Source organism: Scatophagus argus, chromosome 14 (assembly GCF_020382885.2).
Source record: "Scatophagus argus isolate fScaArg1 chromosome 14, fScaArg1.pri, whole genome shotgun sequence".
Lineage (NCBI taxonomy): Eukaryota > Metazoa > Chordata > Actinopteri > Scatophagidae > Scatophagus > Scatophagus argus.
Genome location: NC_058506.1, coordinates 14,945,455 through 14,965,213, shown reverse-complemented (window position 1 = coordinate 14,965,213; position 19,759 = coordinate 14,945,455). Strand labels below are relative to the sequence as shown.

Below are 19,759 nucleotides of genomic sequence, written 5' to 3'. Positions count from 1 at the left end.
CGGGATCAGAAACAAGAAGCAGAGCAGAGCGGCTGCCATCTGGGCTTATAAATCATCCCAAATATCACTCACACAGCAGCGACGTCTGTCTCTGCTGTTATCTGTCCGTCTGCCCTTCTGTCTGGCCCTGAAGATCGCGAGTTGTCTGTCTGTCCAGTCTGTCTGTGTGTCTCGTATGGCAGCTGACACGAGCGGGAGGGACCTCTTTGCAGTGACAAATGACTCAGACTTGAGTCGGCATTGAGGCCTTTGGGACGGCACGCGGATCAAACCAGGACTATGTTTGTGGTTCGGTGGAGCGTGAAGACACACGTACGGGTCCTTCCAGCTGTATGCTAGTTTTGATTTTTGATTTTTCAGCCTGTTAACTCTTCCTTTCTGTTTTATACTGATAACTGATTTTGTTGCACACATGAAGCCAATATCACCATCACAGTCAGCTGAAGCCTAAACCGAACACCACATCCCGAACCAACTCATAATTTAACAATGACAGTCAGCAGCTAAACATGTGTGTGTGTGTATACTTCAAGTGTGTGCGCATGCCAAGGCTTTAGGATCTGAGGATCACATCTGGTTAGTTCATTTTATCAGAAGCCAATTTTGAACAATAAGATGCCTGTGAAAATCTGCCAACAGCAGCTGGCATCGCTCTAACAGGAACTGTGAGTGTGTGTCAGAAGTGTTGTAAAACGCTTCCCAGGACTGAGCTCGATGAGAGAGTGTGAGTGTGCCGCCACCGACTGTTGACTCGTTATGACATGATAGAGAGGAAGTGAGGAAGGGAGAGAGTGAAAGGAAGCCAAACAAAAAAACAAAACGTGAGCTGCACGGATGACGAGAGGGAGAGAAGGTGAAGGAGAAAATATGGACAGAGAAGGAAGGAATATTTGCCAAATGATGATAAGTAGCCAGTTAAGTTAGTGGGTTGAATCCCTGAACAGGTTAACAAAGTCACGCCTCTGTTACCAATTACTTTTGAGCTGCCTTTGGGCAAAATGACAGCTGCTGAGGTGCAGATAATAATACTGCAAGATGATTACTACATTCAAGTCAGCTCAGGACTTGTTAAAAATTATTTCCAGTGTGTGGAAAAAACGAAAACAGTGTAGCTAGACAGCCTTTAGGCATGCAAGCCTTGGGTTGTCTGCCCATAAATGTATTCATGTAATGCATCTTCTACAGGGTCTTACTGAAGGATTGAAGGGTGAAGAGGTATATAGTGGTGTGTGCTTTTGGTAATCTCCCATAAGAAAAACGCAGAGCTTCTTGTTTGTTTGTTTGTTTCTTCTGACTTCCTGGCTGACTTCTCTGAGCTGATTTGAACGCAGCCCATGTTACATGTGGGTGTGAAGGTATCCTCGGGCAAAGGTGCTAAAATTCAGTATTTTGCATCCGAGTGAGATTGGTGGGGAAAAAAGGTATCTCCCTGAAATATCTCATGAAATTCTGTACAAACATTCATTATCCCCAGAGGATGAATCTTAATAACTTTGGGGACGTTTTCTGTCTGCTAAACTATTGCATTGTTTGTTAGAGGGATCTAAAAACAACTTATTCTCATTTCCTCAAGTTTTCCTCTCTATCACTGGATGCAAATTCTGATCTCCACTTTTGTTTTGTGGCATGTTTTATGTTAAATTTTAAATTAATAAAAGTCAGTAAGAACCTAAAACGATGGGAATGAAATAAACTGTAGTTTGAAATGTACAGAGTTTAAAAATAGATGACCACAGCCAGAGCTGATGCTCGCTTACAAACACATCATCATGAGCAAGAGCAGCAAAGCATTTTGGATGCTGCTGCTCCCACATAAGCAAAAAAAAAGAAAAGCATCCACCCTCTTCTTGCCCTCACTCTGATGTTCTACTGACTTCAACAGCTCACAAGGTTCAGAGTAGAATACTGTTGCTGAAGGTACATCAACTGTTCCCCCCATTGCTCTCTTGAATGTGTGTGTGCATCAGTGTGGGTGTTTAACTGAGAGCAGAGAACACTCCCTACAATCAACGTACTATTAGTCATCCATACAAAACAAGGAAGAACAATACGTGGAACAGGGGGCCGCGCAAGGTTTCGAACAACAGCAGTAATTACCTCCAACCTGACAAACAGAGACGGCCTTGTGTGGAGGCGGCAGATTACAGCAAAGCTTTTATCAGAAGGCGAAGTGGAGGTAATAATGGGATAATTGTTTTGGACGATGGCTGTCTCTCCCGTCGTTACCTGCACAGGCCTGCTAACTTCCTCTGGCACAGAGTGGGCTCGGCTTGGCAGTCATGGCGTTGTCGTGTAGTCAGTGTGTCCGTGTGTGTGTGCGCACGTGTGTGCACATGATGAGGTTTGCGTTGGCATTTGGTCTGGGAGTGTGAGCGTGTGTAGGAGTGGGTGTGTGCACGTGGGTTTCAAGTTTGTGTGTGTGTGTGTAGGGGGGGGGGCAAAAGCTGGCCAAGTACACCATGTTTTCTGGATAGCAAACCTGCCAGAAACCAAGCAGGACAACACGAATTAAATCTGCCTTTCATCAGACTCTACACCTGCATCTCCCAATCCCTGCCCTGCTGTGCCAGACTAATCCATTCCTTTCCATACTAATCCTTTCTCCTCCATGTCTTCATTTTCAGAGATGCTCCTCGTGGCATTTTCTTTTTTATCAAAAAAGGCTGGAGTTGGTGGCAAAAAGGAAGAGACAGAGAATAGCCCTTTTGAAGCAAAGGCCATGAGCTGAATTTAAATCAAAAACACTGCAAATACCTTTAATGCATCTTCAGTTTCATCCTCTCTCTGATATTGACTTTTTGTAGCCTGCCCGATTTTGATATTTGAACAAAAAATATACTGGCTGATATATTTTATATTTTTCACAGAACGCATAACATTGACAGGTAAACCTACAGGTAAAATTACCTTTACATTATATCACACTAAATAGTTTTGCATAATACAGTTAGTTTCCTGGAAATTACTTAATGTACATGTAACTAATTTGCAACTAATCTCTAATATGTTCACTGACAACGTACATTTCTTTTCAAGCAAAATATCAAATCTTGCAACAAATTAAGAAATAACTGCTTCTATGATTACAGCATAGCCAAGCTTTAAACTTGCTTAAGGTTAAGGAAAGATCAAGGTCTGGTGCAGTACAGGAAAAGTCCACAGCGGCAGAAAGCATAAGATACGACATGTTTATGAACAGAAATCACAAGCTTTCCCTAACAAAAATGTTTTTGATGCATAAACTCAGCCACAGAGAGATTCTGTAAGCCCCCCGTCCACCCAGAAAACCTCCCTGTGACCCTGTGAGTCCAGCCAACATAAATGGGAAAACAAACTAGCAATATATAAATGACAGGTTAGATGTTAGACAAGATGTTATATAACACAGAGGTCATAGGGAGGTGGTCAGGGTGGACAGCTGGCGGACAAAATGAAGAACTGTGACACCAGAGACTGTGGCTGAGCCTCGTACGTGGTCAGGTTTGTACTGAAATGCACTTTTGTCTGGGAAAGATTATGATAAGAAAACACTTCCTCCAGCCACGGCTATGGCTGGCACAGAGACATATATCGATCGCATATAACCCGAAATGAGAAAAATATTTAAAATGTGTCAAAATGCAGACCGTGTCCTTTAACAATCACAACTATAATAAACTAAACCTAATTATAATAAACATTAAATGAAGTTGTGTGTTGTTTGGGTAAACCTGCACCATAGCATGAAATTATTTTTTCCTATTTAAAATCAGCTGTCACCACAGACTAATTCATCTTCATATTAACTTATAAATACATTTAGTCATTAATTTACTGGTATATATTGTTTTTTCCTCTCTATGAGGCTTTACAAACATTATATTGAGACTCCTCCATGTTCAGAAAGCTTTCAAATCTGACTTTGTTTTGGCTAGCTAATGAGAGGAGGAACGTGCTCTCCTCGGTTTGGTCACGGAACAAAACAACTAAAGGGAATACGTTGTACCTCAGGCCTACCGGGAGTAATCAGAAAGACAGGGAAGGGAGGGAGGGCGGAGGGTAAAAGCCAAGGCGGTAAGGGAAGAGGGAGGGGACTGAGACCCCGGAAGCCATGACACATGAACCTTGCTCTAAAGAGAGGAATCTTTGGGAAACAGAGAGGGATGAAAGGAGAAGGGAATGGATGAGAAAGATGGAGAGAAACAGCAGGGAGGATGTGGGCTATGGTGAGAAACCATCGTCATATATCTGCCTTTATGTCCTACTTCCACCACATTATAGCTGTATTTTACATTCCTTTTCCTTAGGTAATAATGCATTGTGGGTATGAACACATCCTCAAAGAAAACATAAAAATCACCCATTTGCTACTATTTTTGTCTGCTTTCCATGTTCACAGCCACGGCCACGTGTGTCAGTTTGGATTGAAATCTGCAGCGAAATGGCTTTTATAAAACAAGCTGTACTGCATTTCAAAATAAAGCAGTTTGAGTGCAGTAAGCAAAAACGTGCAAGGTATTAAGAAGGCAGTGGAAGGGAAGGAGAAAAAGAGTGGAGAAAAGGATGGAGAGCAAGGCAGTGAGAGAGCGCAGATTAGAGAGCATTTTACACTCTGAGCTCTTCATCCATCAACACAATCTGCAAAGCTTTGAAGAGAGAGGAGATATGCAAGCTTTTCATCCAGAAATGTTTGCTCTGTACTGCACAGCAAGCTGAGTGTGTGTGTGTGTGTGCATGGACATGCCTGTGTGCCTGCAGAATCAGCTCTGTCAGTCAAGCAAAGCAAGCGTTTCAAGTTGAGCACCAAAAACCAACCGACATCGCACAAAATCACACAGACCGAAATGCATTTCTGCCTAACAAAAGCTGACATGGTGTGGCGAGCCAGAGATGACAGTAAAGTCTGATGCAACATTTTGGGGCAGCTCTAATGAGCAGCAATCTCTAACAAGTTGCTCAACATTGCTGCAGGGCAATGTGTACATTTTTGCGTCCTGATTTGTTTTCCCCTGATGGAAGGGCCACACATCAACAAGTCTCCAAAACAGCTGCCAAATGTATCCCAAAAGAGCACATTAGCAATCCTGCTACACCGCATTTTTAAATGAAATGGAAATCCCACAAATTCTTCCTGGTGCCTGTGTTACCCACAATGCAACTCAACCTCTGTTTGGTCAGAGGTTCAGGTGTCTTATACTATTCATGGCTAATGTAGTCTTTGCTATGTAGCATAATCCCTGTACAAGGTGGGGCGATATGGCAATTTATGCCATGAAGTGATAGAAATGAGATTTTACTGTGCAAAAACACACATTACACACATTCCCTTCTGGTTATCAAACACAATTTATCATATTATGAAACTGTACAGATATAGATAGATAGATATTATGATCTATCATAGAAAGTACAGTATATTGCATATACTGCGGCAGAGGATTTTATTACTCCAAATTACTCCTTTCCCTAATTAACCTGTGTGATGTCAAATACAGTTCATAAAATGCTGGAGGACTTCCTCCCCTTTATCTGGTCATACTTGAAATCAATAAGGGACTCCAGGACTTCATGGACAAACAGATATTTTTTCCACATGGAGGATTCTTAACACGCTTTTCCACTGTATAACTTCACATCGCTTTGGAGTGCTGTAGAGGTCCAAGTGATGCAGTTTTCTACTTAACCTTGGCAACATGTTCTGACACGGCTTCGGCATAGCAGTGTGTGTGTGTGTGCGTGTGTGTGTGTATGTGTGTGTTAACACACTGTCTCATCCAGAGACAGATTTCACAGCCTCTTTTGGTGTCTGATATCTAATTCTATTCTCCTTCTCTTTGAAGGATCTTTAAGGCCAGTGTAACACCTCTCATTTACACAGACACACACACACACACACACACACACACACACACACAGCTCATTCTTTCTCTCGCTCTCTTTCAGGGTTGCCATGGAGGGAGGTTTTCTCTGCTGCCATGACAAAGTGACTTCTCTTTGCTCCCGGGTGATGTCGATGTTTTGCGAAAGGTAACTCAGTTATTCACACACAAGTCACCTGTCCTGCTCTGCCAGGGAGGATTAGAGGCGGAAGAAGTGCACAGCTACTTTACTAAAAGTTAAAGTAGCCATGTAAATTAGTCCTGCATTCAAAATCCTACTTAAAAAAAAAACAAACGTCGAACCAGCAACCCTCCAAGCCACTTCTCCAACCTCTAGGCCACAGCTGCTGCCTGGCAAAAATACAAGCACCCACTGAATTAGACTCAAACAGACCTGTGCTACTTGGTCCAATCAGTTGTGACAATCCAGTGACATTTATAACCTGCTCCATAGTTACAATGTGTGTTCCTGCCTATAGATACAGTCAAGTATTTTTGGCCAATTGTTTCCAACTGAGGGGTGAGCGTCACTCAATAAATCTGAGGGGCTGTGAGAAGATTAATTGTGGAGGAAGAAAAGCAAAAAAAACGAAATTCTTCTAGAAAATCAGTTAGCTTTTGTGCACTTTTACCTCTCTGTGGCTGAAACGGTTATAGCGCATGATGTTCGTGTCAGCATGAGGTGATCATATTGTTACCAGTTCTTCCATTTGTTTCTCGGCAGCTCTGCTTGCATTGTTTCCAATTTACATTGCAAACCGTCTGAGTCAGTTGTAGGTGTATTTCTGGCAGTTCAACCTGGTCACACTGATTTAATTTTGATGAGCCGAGGGGGAAATGTCAGATGAATAAATATCCTGCCTCTGTTTAGAGCCAAATATTACCTCAACCCACACAGGAAACGTTCTACTTGGACAGTCATTACACTTTTGAACCACACATCAAATAAAATACGTTTTCTTTAGGAAAGCAATCCAATTTTTACTCTCTTGACACTGAATGCAGGGCCAGTAGTTGGTACCCAACCAATTCCAATGCTGCATGCATGCAACTAAAAACTATGATATTGACAGGAAACTATATAATGCCTGATCCCTGATCCCCGTAATAAGGTCAGGATCAGTGCAGATACCAATCCACTATGACGGATCAGCTCATCCCTGCCCTTCCTCATACATTCCTACCTTCAGTCTCTCAGACACCCCGTCAGTAAAGCTGATGGTGAACTCTTCCACCTTGGGAACCTTCAGCCTCTTCTTCTCTGTCTGGTACTCCGTGCGAGTTTTCACCACCACCTGGAGGGGAAAAGAAACCATTAAAGCATTCATATCCTCAGGGACGCTATAGGCAATGAAGGGTGGATGGATGGTTTTGTAGGAGGGAATGAAAGTCATCATAACAAACCACAACGTTAACGATGTAGAAAACAAGATGTAAAGACACATGAATGACAACCTGATGAAAAGAAAGCTTTGATTTGATGCCCAGCATTAATTTGTGAAGTCCACAGCATTGAATCACAGGTTCAGGTTCCAAATCACAACTTTAGTTACTCGATGTTTGTTTTTTTGAATCTCCTTCAAAATTAGACATTTTATTATGTTGTAACTGTCGTGGCGAAGGCATCTCTGCATGCCTTCTGAGGCTTTTGAGAGTAATATAAACATGCACTTCTTTAGGGCAGTGGTTTTTATATTGTGCATTGCATTTTAAAATGAAATTTAAAAAATGTGTTTACTGATAAGCACTGCCAAAAAAAGACACAGTGTAAGTAAGTAAATGTCTGAAAACATAATGCACAGATAACACATACATAATAGTGCCAGTATATAGCATAAGTGCAGCATATTGCCAGCGCCGTGAATTCATGAACTCCCCCTTTTACTTTGTCATTGGATCAAACAAAGATAAATCACACCCAGCGCACAACAGCCAGAAACCATGCTGCAGGAAACACTCTACTCTGCTCTACTGTATGTTAATAAGGTCTGGTGCCCAGAATCCCAGTCCCAAAATGTGAAGGAAAAAGAGGGGGGGGCAGTACAGCTTTGCCCCAGTACTGTCAGTCTGACAGTTCTCAAGCAAACAGATGGCTACGAGGGAACCTGGGTAAAAGAGACAGAGCGAAATTCCCAAAGAGCAGTCCACTTTTTACCTTTAAGTTGTTTTGCAGATAGTACTGGATAAAAAACTGTAGATGGGGAAAGTGCTCCCTTAAGCAAAGTGTCAACAATCCAGCCCGTCCATTAAAAGATAAAAATATATGTACAACTGAGGGGTCTATTCCTTGGGCCAAGTTTCACCCAGGAAGTTAATGGATGTTTGCAACAGAGACTTTAGGTTATAATTCAACTTCAAATTCATTAACATTAACCTGACATTAACCTGATCAGTAAAATGAAATGGTATAATGGTAAGAATAAAAACTAAGTTATGATCAAGAGGAATTATCCTTTAACTCTGCCAATCCAACATACAATGTGCATGCTGAGTGAGTTTTTAAAAAGATTTTGCTTAAGAAAGCATTTGCTCACATACACCTAAGCTAATTCTGGTGCAGATCCACCATGTCTAACATTAAACATCTCAGCATTTGCACAATCCACACTTAAAAATCCTAATCCTAAACCCTAAAAAATACTTTATTAACTAGTCTTCTCAGCTTTAGTGTCACCTCCTCTTTCACAGCACCTGACTTCACTGAATTTAAAAAAAAAAAAAATTGCTTTTACCAGGTTTCACTTTAGCATCGGTGCTGCACTAAAAAGAGAAAGTGTCCGTACTGTTCGGTGCATTCACTGTGCATGATAATGGCCAGTGCACACGAGACGATGGGACAGACGCAGGGAAAGGTGTACAAATGGCAATGCAGAGTGGAGGTTGCATGAATAGAAAAGAGGACAATGTCTCAGTGTCCTTGTGGCTAATTGCGCTGCTTCTAAGCGTCTCTCTGTCACTTTGAGACAAAGCCAGAAACTGCTGCGCACACAAACTGACTCCACTATCTGAATAACAATGCTGTCTGCTGGCTGCAGAAAGCTCTTATCTAAGAGTTGAAGGCCGCAGTAGGTGTACTGACTACAGTGGATTTGACTGGACCCCTGAGGCTCCGGACCCTTGTGGTGTTCAGTGCACCAACAGCCGCCATCAGGCTTGTCACATTCGTAACTAATGTCTTAATTTTGCCTCAACTTTCTCATTCTCTGACTCATTTCACAATAACGTGTAGAGAGGCCTCTAGGTTCAAACACAGCAGTGCTTTATTTTGCTTCATTACTCTCTTCCCTCCTGTAACTCTCGCGCCTCCATTTCATATTACCCACTGAAGTGGCAATCAATCAAAGCTGCCTCATTTGCACAGCCCCTTAGCTATGAGCAGCTCAACTGAACAACCAGCCACCTTCTTTGGGAAGCCATTAATATATGAACAATTAAATCTTGTTTTAAAAAGATGTAAAAAAAAAAAAAAGAAAAAAGAAAAAAAAAATCATATAAATGATGCAGTCGTGAACATTTGTGACAGGATCACTGAAAATATAATTACAGCTTGCATCTCATTATTTCACAGCAGTAGGAACCTTACTTTTCATTTGTGATTTCTCGTGGTTTATTTTTCTTCGCATTTTTTCTTTTTAACACTAAGGACAGTTGCAGAGATAGCAATATCAGAGGGTCAGCCCACTATACTTCGGTCCAACCATTGAATGGGTTTCCATGAAATGTTATACAGACATTCATGACTCCCCAGAGCATGAAACTGAGTTACTTTGGTGAGCTTTCTGACACCAAAATGTTGGCATTTTTGGTTTAACTTGAAATATCATGACACATTGACCACCCTAAGCCTCTCTTGCTAACATAATGCAGTGCCTGTGCAGATTTAGTAGCATTTTGTACGCAAACTTCAGTTTTGTTTCCCAGTACCCAGAATTTACAAAAACACCTTCTCCTTTCCTCTAATATGCCACATTTTTACTACTTTGTTTCCTATAGTCTTGTTTCCTCTCACTATACCTTTGTTTATATGCCAGTAGGAACAAGAAAATATTTTATTGGTACCTGACTAATACAACAAAGTTACAAGAACATGTCACTGTGAATTGTAATAACTTTGGTGATCCTGTGACTTTTCGTTTCAATTTTAATACATCTTCCAATTTGGTTTTCTTAAACTTGAGCATAACAGCCTGATATCATGACCTAATTTGAACTTGCAGTTAAATCTCTTAATTTACTGTGACTTTTTAATAAGACCGACAGGAGCTTCTACGTGAGTAGCATTAAGCTAAATGATGTCAGTGCGTACACAAACACAGTCTCTGCTGCAATTTCCTCTTGGAATCTATTTACAGATATTCAATTAGTCATGAAGGTTTTATGCAAATGTATTGGTTCACTGTGACCTTTTAATATCTCCGTGACTGAAACTGAGTCACATTTAGATCTGTAACAGAGCTTTGCAGTTTATTTCCGTGCATTGAAATGACTACTTCCACAATATGTGAGACTGAATATACTGAAGAGAACAGGATTTGATATGTTTTGTTTTTTTTAAAAGCACGTCAGAGCTTTTTAAAATGTAATATTTATATTTGAGTGAATGAACAAGAGTTTGAATGACATGCAGAGTAGTACATTTCAAAAAAGACAGTTTTAGCTTGTCAAACTCTCTCTCTCCATCTCTCTGTCCCCAATCACACTATTTCTTTTAGATTTGATATTCCCTGTGGAAAAGCTGTCAAAAGTTTTCTTTTCTCCCTGTCCTCACCAGTATATTATTCCTCAGACCTGTTATCACTATGATTGCTGTTTCATTTTTCATCCCCACAGACTGAGCTGCGGGAGAGTTGGTCTTTGGTGAGGTTTCAGTGAAAAATCCTTTGTCGCAGTTCTTATTGGAGTTCTAACAGGATGGATGCATTATACATTATGATGTAATCAAAGGTGATTAATGTTAAATCAGTTCCACTCAGTATTTTTTATTTATTTATTTATTTATTTTGACATGGATCTGGTTAGAAATTCAAAACAGGTTTTCAAAGACCTTAACAAATAATACCATTTCAGAGGATGTAATTATCCAATAATGCTGAGTTAATAATACCTTTTATTCATACTCTCTTGATCATAGACATAACATGTGTTTGTTTTAAACCTGAAACAAACGATTTTTTTTGACCCATTGGGCATAATGGAAACAAGCTGTAAACGCAACAGTGAAATTAGATGAGACGGAAAATTCATTAGCAAACAGCTGTCTACTGACACATCAGGCAGGTGCAGAGCAACATTAGCATTCATTTGGAGTGATGTTTTGGCCACTTGACATACACGATAATCACGCTATTCCTTTTAGCTAAGTTTTTGGTCTCCACCAACTCAAAACAAATATATATTAGCTGCTAAATGCTGCACTGTGTTCCCCAGCTAGTTGCTACCTCTGTTTCTGTCTGCCAATTAGTATTCAGCAGGTAGCAGTGGGGTTTTTAGTGGGGTTGAGTGAATGCTCAGATAACTCCAGTATAGATAATGTACTTTTCTTTTTACAAGTATCATCCAAATAAAATGTATCAGTATCTGTTCTCATGATGAAAGAAAATCCTGACTGCCAACAGACGTTTATTCATTCAAGATTGTTTTGTAATAAGTTCTATTAATCTTGTGATCAAAAACATTGATCTGAAGCTCAGTTCTGAGGCCGGTCTGTAAATAGTTTTCTATTAAATAATTAATATAGCAACTTAAATAAACAACTTCCAGTTGACCGCACACACTTTTCCCATTCCAAATATGGATACAGATATAATTCAGCTGGCTGAACAGACACTCACTCAGCCCTCGTTTTTAAAGCTTTTTTGCTGAAAGTGAACGAGCTGAAAGTCCTGCTGAACACCGCAGTGGAGCTGAGAGAAGCTGAAGAGTTGGATGATAATTACAAAGAGCAACATTTTTCACATTCACATGGGAATTTGGATCCAATAAAGTGTAAGAGATTGATTATAGCAGCTTAAAAAGGCAAAGCTTCATACCATTACAAATAAATGACAATCCCAGTGATTGTCACTCCTGAAACCCACTGGTGGTTCTCTCTTCAACCAGGTGGTAACCAGACTGGTTATCTGCTTTCCCCTGACATCTCTGAGGTTCAAATCGTTCTCTATCTGCACAGCTAGAATAAAAACCAGCAGGGCTTCCAGTCCTGAGCAGAAGAACTGAAATCTACTGGTGTGCCCAACAGGCAGCACTGTACTACATTTGGGCCGCACAGTGTACAAGGGCCCAGAGCGACTGTATGATTATGAAATATACAGTTTTTTATTACTTTAAATACAAAAGAAATACATTTTTCCCTTGTAGCAGTTAGTTCTACAAGGGACTAACACTAAAAACCCCACTGTGTGCTAAATATTACATTTTAAAAAGCTCTGAAGTGCTTGAATGGAAAATGTTTTTGTTTTTTTTTTTTTGAACAGTTGCACATTGTGTCCTCGATTTAGCTGGAAACTCATTTTCATACAGTACTTGTTAGTAAGTTGATTTATTATTTCAATTCTTTACATTTCTTTTCTATCCACTTTATCAGTGAATTAATCAATTAGTTGGCTTACAGAAACTTATTCAACAATTATTTTTATATTCAATTAAAAAAATATTCTGGCTCAAATAACAGACATTCTCATGGAGAGCTGGGGTTTTACTTTTAAAAGCAGACACACTGGAAGCTAACAGGCTCTATGAGGGTGCAGGCTTTCCTTTACATAAACAAGAGGATTATTATTAAGCATCGTTAGAATTATTAGCTTTCAGAAGTCACGGCTACTCTCACAGCCTCTGTGCACAGCCCGCCAGATAGATTTTTAATGCAATGCATAATTTGTGATCATCTGTCAAATTAAACTTCGATGATGACGGTTCATCTGGTTATGAGGCCTCAGATCACTACAGCGTAAGAGATCGTTCATTGATCCATTACTGATTTAACATGCTGACTGAGGACTCCTGCTCCCAGGAATTCCTCTGTAATTCATGAGGATAAGAACACACAGCCGTAAAGATGGAAGGAGACTTAAAAAGCTACTCCGTGTGAACTGAGGAAAGCAACAAGAAAAAGATGAGAGTGTATGAGAAGATGTGTTGGACAGGAAATATCATAGCCTTTGAAGCAGGTCTTTGTACCTGAGCTTTGACAAACACAAAGAAAAGATCTGTATGTCTGTCTGTGAGTCAAATTATCACCGAGTCTCTCCACCCTCCTCTAGTTGTTGTTTTTTGGTTGGTTTTTTTTCTCTTCAAACTACCAGCCAATCTAATCAAGATATAGGTGACCCGGCGGTGGCTGTAACGCATCCCTGCCCAGATGGAATCAAATCTAAAACCTCTCTAATGCTTCAGCCTCTGCAAGGCCACAGCAGGATTTTTATGCATGGGTTTGTGTGTGTGTGTGTGCGCGTGTGTGTGTGTCTCTGTCTCTGTGTACGTATGAGTATGAACTTCACCATGACTGCAGCCAGTCCCTGCAAATATCCCTTGGTAGCCCTGCAGTCGAGGAGGTCACACAGTCATTGCGCAGGATCAGGGTGAAAACAGCTGGGGTCGACTGTGGAAAGCTGCTCAGAGCTGCGCTGCTGATCTGGGGTACAAGTCAGGTCACATGACCCAGTAAACCTTACGCTTTAGATTTAAAGGACAGACTGAGCAAAACAGGTCTCAGATCAGACTCTGAAAGGCAGACAAAAGCTGATTAACAGTGAGCTCTTCCTGAGTGTGGCAAGTGGCAAAAACAACAACAACTTTAAATTCAACAAAACTGTAGAGATTTTCACCACAAAGCTTTCACTGGTGCAGCATATTTTTAGGTTTAGAAATCAACACAAAGGTATTGCTTCTTGCAATACATGAAAATATGAAACCAATGAGACAACAGTGACAATCGTCACTTGAATATGCAGATCCCCTTGGCAAGCTTTGGGAGTTTCAGCTCATTGTTTAGCTGTTTGGCCCTCAATTGTTCACTCTCAAAGCTCTCGTAGCGTCGTTCACCTGTAGCAGGAAGCCATTATAAGTTAATAAAAAAAAAAAAGCTCTAAAAACCGGCAGTACACTACCTGCTCAGCGTCAAACAACAGACAGGCACAGCGAGTGACTAGATGGTAGTGCAGCATCACAAAGCCATGCATTTCCCTCAGGAATCCTATCTTGGTAAAGCTGATCTAATGTGAATGTTTGCTAACCATATCATAAAAATTATCAGTTGTTGCAGGTTTAATGATTATACCTTTAAAGCAAATTACAAAGCAATAAAGAAAATTGGCCTTAAAGGACAAAAAATACTGCTACATGGTGTTTTAAAAGGAGAGAAGCGTGATCATAAAGTGTAGGGTGCAGTACAGTGTGCAGAATTTCCATTAAATGAATTGGAATAGCCATCATCAACACCTCCCACGCTCTGACATCTAATTACAGATTTAATTATTATGTCTCTGGGCTTCTGTTGTGTTCATGCATCACTTGCCAGGAAGACAAATTCTCACGCTTACAGCTGGAGACGCATTCAGAGATTTAGCAGCAAACTGACCTTTAAAACTCCCACATTGTCCCATGTAAAAGCAAATGGACCCATCTTCATTTGCATAATTACATACAAAAAAAAAAGACTTTTTTGCTTAATGCCTTTAAGTATGGGCAACTTAAACCAAACTCATACAGCGACTGAACTAACAATTTCTCTGCAGTGTGAGTGTGTGTGTGAGTGAGCGGCATACGAAATCTGCATCAGCCGTCAGAGAGTCTATGCAGAAGCAACAAGCGACAGCAATCTTCGTGCCTGCGTCTCCCGAGGCCTTTAAAAGGTCACCGATAGTCAACCGAAGAGCAAGTCTTCTTCTCTGACTTCTTTTCCATTCAAATGTCAATGACAATAACTCGCTGGTGTATCACAGGAGCTCACACTCCAACCAGGTTATTCTCTCTGTCTCTCTCTCGCTGCTCAGGTTAATCAGTAAAACACACTTGACCAGTAGCACAGTGCAACACGGCAATGTGTGTGTGTGTGTGTGTGTGTGTCTGCGTGTGCTCATGGTAACACAACGGCAGCTTTGACCACAGTGTGTGCCAGTGTTCTCCAGTCTAGTGAGGCTGATTTAATCAGCGTAAAATGACTGACAGCTCCGTGGATGTCATGTTCAGACCTGGTGACTGTTGACAGAAACGACTTGTCACTCACACATGTTCACATGCCTGCGCACACACACACACACACACTCCTTCAGAATGCACAAGCGTGAATTAAAGTGCACGCAAGCCTTCCTGTGTGTTCTGCTGTGTGTGAGCGAGTGCAGTGAATGACAAGTCTGTCCAGTTAACAGGTATATGAAATGGAAAGAGATTGTGCCTCCCTCAGCAGAATACAAAGCGGGTGCTCAGGCTCTATTGTGTGTCTGTGCCTGCAGCAGCGAGAATGGAAGTCCAGTTTTTGCGGTTGTTTGTGGAGTTTTCTGGAAATCATCGACCATAAAACAACCGGTGGGGATCCATCCCAAAATCAGACATCATCGTGCGAATCATGTGATACTTGCTCTCCTTAAATGGCGTGCAGTAAATTGTCATGCTTTCCAAAGCTTCACAAAATGACTCATAGGACACAGAGTGATATAAAAGGCTTTTGCGGTTTCCTGTGATGTTTTTCCTGTTTTTCCAGGGCTCGCTCCAAACCATTTTAGTTAAACACAAAGTGTGTAAATTCTGCCGCTAGGAGTCCCTCAATCAAAATAATAACAGAAGTGTCAGACATCAGTGTGGGTACTGTGGGATCATGGGAGTCTTCCATTGTTAAACAACTATCATCGCAGATGAAAATCTATCCACCAGTGAGCGATACAGACAACACTAAACAATAGAGTGGCTGCTCTCTAGATGAAATTTCACAAAACAACTCACATTTAGGGGCTGGAATCAGAGAATGTTTGGCATTTTAATTATCAAAAGACTTGCCAGTTTCTAGTCTAGTGATATTAATTGACCAATAATTTCATTGAGGTGACTTTCTTTAAGACTACTTGTGTAGTATGATGCGTGATGTAATGTCGTCCGGAGAGTGACAGCTTTTCCAGGAAGCTGCAGTTTAATCTCTGCGCACTCGCGTGAATATGAAGGCTACAGATAATGCAGACTGTTACCCCAGCACAACCAAAGTGCTAATTGTGAGAGCAAAGCTCACCAGACATTAAACAGCATCCCTGACGAAAACTGACTGTCCTGTTAGATTCCAGTCCAAGTATGTGGGTTTGAGTGATGTAGTGTAGATGTAATGATGTAGAATGACGTAGAAACTCACCTCTGAGTTCCACAATAAGTCACTGATTGGCAGCTCAGTATAGGGACTATGGATTCATGTAGCTGCGAAATGAGATCATCACATCGTATGCTGTATAATAAAGCGTTCACAAGGAGAGTCAGTGAGCTCGCCTATTGTCTAATTCCATTTCATAATGTGCAATCAGTGCAGCTCTCTGTCCCGACCCCCACAGAAACACCAATCGGCTCTCCATGTTGCACTGCCACCATGGAAACTGGATTAACAAGCAGCGGTGCAGTTACTATGGGATGTCGAGATGATAAATGACGGTCTGTCTGGCACCAAATCTGTCTCCTAATCTCAGCTGGAAAACAAAGGACATGGCTGGGAGACAGCTGAGATGAATGAATGTGACTATGAATGAAGGTGGTACGTGTGTGGGTGTGTGTTGGGAGGGTTATTCAGCATAAGAGGGGTTTGGGGACATCGTAGGTCAACAACACTGGCTTCAGAGAAACAGAAAGAGACTTAGAAAAGCAGGCGGACGCACAAACAAGCATGGACAACTTTGGCACACAATTGGCACACAAACACACCCCACTGGGCTGTAGTCTCTCACCTTGTCAGGTGCTTGACTCTGGAGGCTGCCAACATCCAGTGGAGTGATGAGGGGCACATTCTGAAAGCCGTCCTCCACGCTCACAGGTTTGGCCCCTTTGTCTTGAAGATTACTCCCCAGTTTCACCATTTTTCACCGCCCTTCTATATTCCCTTATTTCCCTGAAGACTGCTCCTGAATAGAGGAGGTGTTGAGAAAGGACGGTTTTTACCTCACAGCGTTTCAGGTCAATAAAACCCGCCAGACTCAAGACTATTTGATGGAGAGGATTCTAGTGGAACAGGAAATTAAATATTGATGAGATTTTAACTTGATTGTAGCCTTAAAGTGTTCTACATCACAATGCAATAAAATGGCTGTTTAGTTGAGAGACGTGTCAATTCGGAGCATGCAATTAATTAGAGAATGATCAGAAGAGCCAAAGACGCGAAGAAAGCTCTTTTTGTTTGCAGTGTCAACATTATCTCGGACTATATTTTTATATTTATAGGAAAGCAGAGGGGAGGGGGGGTGCAAGCCTCCGTCAAAAGCATCATGTCCACGTTTCTCTGTCACATAAATGTCACAACAAAACAGAAAAGCAGTAAAGAAAGCAGCTACTTACAGGTGATCGTCCTTGTCCGTCCGTTTGCTCTGTGCTGCGGCAGTGTTTGTGTCTGGACGGAGGCGGAGGGGAGCGTAGATGAGGAGCAGGTGAGGAGGCTGGAGGTTGCGCTGCGGCGTCGCTGCTGCTGATGCTGCGGGAAAGCAACGCTGCACGGCCGGAGACAAACTGGATGTCTGGCGGCAGGTTTCCTACCAGCAGGCAGCCCAACCCCCCTAATCCAAACACAGCCTCCTCTTCACCGTGCTGCTACACCCAGCCGCCGGAGCTGCCACTAGGGGGATTTTTTTTTTCTTTTGGGAGTCTCGTATGTTTGCCAAAGTAGAAGCAGAATTAATGTTGCCTTTCATGGCTGCTCGTAAACTCTAAACCTGAGTTAACAGGAGTGGAATCTGTATAATACTTAAAATTAGTCATATAAATTAGTCACATAAAGATAAATGATATTGTCACAATACGTCCCTTTGCAAAAGCGTTTTTATTTTTGTTTTATTTTTAATTAATTAATTAGAACAGTTTGAAGTTGTTGTGTGAATTAAGATGCGAATGTAGAAGAAAGAACTCAACTCAAAAGAAATCAAAATCAAAACAGAAAACTTCAGCAGAATTCTTCAAAATTACATGTAATTATTTTTATTCTGAAACAATGTTGTTATCGATTAAAATAAAAATAATAAATCCTGGGAAAACAGATAACACATTCAATATTTTTTAACGGCACTTGAAAGCAACATAAACTTATGTGTCAACTAAATTGCTTCTTTTGGTCCTACAGCGCCATCTAGTGGTCTAGTGACTGACGCACAGTCAGATTGGTCTGAAAAGGAAATCAGCCAACAGTGACTGAGACAAATAATATAAATAAATAATATCTATATCTATATCTAACCGTGCAGGGGGTTGGTGATAAGATCATGAATAATATCATCAAGTATGTCCCCTAACAGAAATGACTTGGTCACAATGATCCTTCAGCGTGTTCTGTGAACCAGCCTGAAAAGTGTTGCTGCACAATGTCAAGATGCACTCTCTAAGATGCTGGTGTGCTCACATGGTGTTCTCTCTGTCTTTCATCTGACTGGATCTCTTCAGAGGTTTAACATCAGCAATGCACCTCAGTGATTTCGTCCTTTGTCCTCTATCTTCATCCCACGACAGTATTTTGAAGAAAAAAAAAATGTCCTTCAGCATCTGCGAGACGTTATACCTCGCACTGTCCTCTGTTGTCCTGTTCATGACATGCATGATAACAGCATGATCTAAAGCTCTGGATAGATTTGTTCAGAGACCTTACAACCTCTGCCTGCCTGCTTTGACGTACCTACTTATGAGCAATGCATCATGTGCTGAACATGCTCCCATCTCATTTTTCCTATGCCTGAACCACCACATCTGCCAGGACATTTGCATGCGGTGACAATGAGGGCAAGTTTCAATCTTCCATGACAGTGGTATCACATTCCTGCCCTGCCTATAAACTCTGCTGGCCCTCCCTCTTGAACCATCCAATCATAACCAATCATTTTCTCTTGTCATCCCAATCTGCAGCGGTGGTCTCTCAAAGATAAGAGTATGGACCGGAGAAACGGGATCCTCTGTTTTGTGCTACGTGGTAGTGCAGCTGATTTCTTTCATTTCCTGACTATGGCTGTGCATTAGCAAGAATCTGGCAACACGATATGTATCATATCATGTTACAGTTCCTTACAGTGTGATATACTGTTTCATGGTCCTGTTCTTTATATGAGCTTAGTTCTTGTTTCAGATGGCATTGTTATGTTGGAGTGGACGAGTCACTTGGTTGCTGTTGTTTCCTTAAGGACATTTTTCTTATTGACCTATAAATGCTTATGAACAAGAAGCTGTATCTTCTGGTAGTTTGAATTGACAACATTATGTTGTCACGAGTTATGATCACAGTGCAAGGTGCAGCCAGCTGGTGGTGTTACTGCACTGTAAGTTTGTTTAGTTTTTCCTTGATTTTTGGAGAAACAACATAAGACACAGTCAGCCCTCTTGCTTTGAATGGTAAACAGCTCGTCATGTTTTCACGGATCCACAAAGTGAATGACGTGTGTGTGTGGTTTGCACACAAGCCTTTAACTGAGGGCTTATGATGAGCAGTTGTGTAGAAATTCTTCACAGGACTAGGAAGTCAAAAGCACTTTACTCCATACGGGATAAATGCTTTATTTCTGTTTCTTTCCAGTTCAGAGGACACATTTACTGGGTTTTCTCTTGAGTAAAAAAAAAAAAATCAAAAGTGTGTGCTGAATGGGACGATAATCAAGTGCCTGGGCATTTAATTGAGGTGCTCAATAAAGTGGATGCAGAGTTAAAAAGATAGATACTTTATTGATCCCAAGGGAAATTCAAGAAGAACT

The 19,759-nt window shown here is 41.2% G+C and overlaps 1 protein-coding gene across 1 annotated transcript in view; it reads right to left on the bottom strand.

Moving 5' to 3' along the window:
- Positions 1 to 17,701, bottom strand: part of nsg2 (neuronal vesicle trafficking associated 2) — a 33,148-nt gene extending 15,447 nt beyond the window's left edge. The window contains exons 1-3 of the mRNA XM_046411728.1: positions 17,376 to 17,701; positions 16,772 to 16,945; positions 7,043 to 7,153 (exon numbers count right to left, since the gene is read on the bottom strand). Of these exons, the coding sequence (XP_046267684.1) occupies positions 7,043 to 7,153; positions 16,772 to 16,900 (240 nt within the window). The 5' untranslated portion in view covers positions 16,901 to 16,945; positions 17,376 to 17,701. The remainder of the gene's footprint in view (positions 1 to 7,042; positions 7,154 to 16,771; positions 16,946 to 17,375) is intronic.
- Positions 17,702 to 19,759: the final 2,058 nt, after the last annotated feature.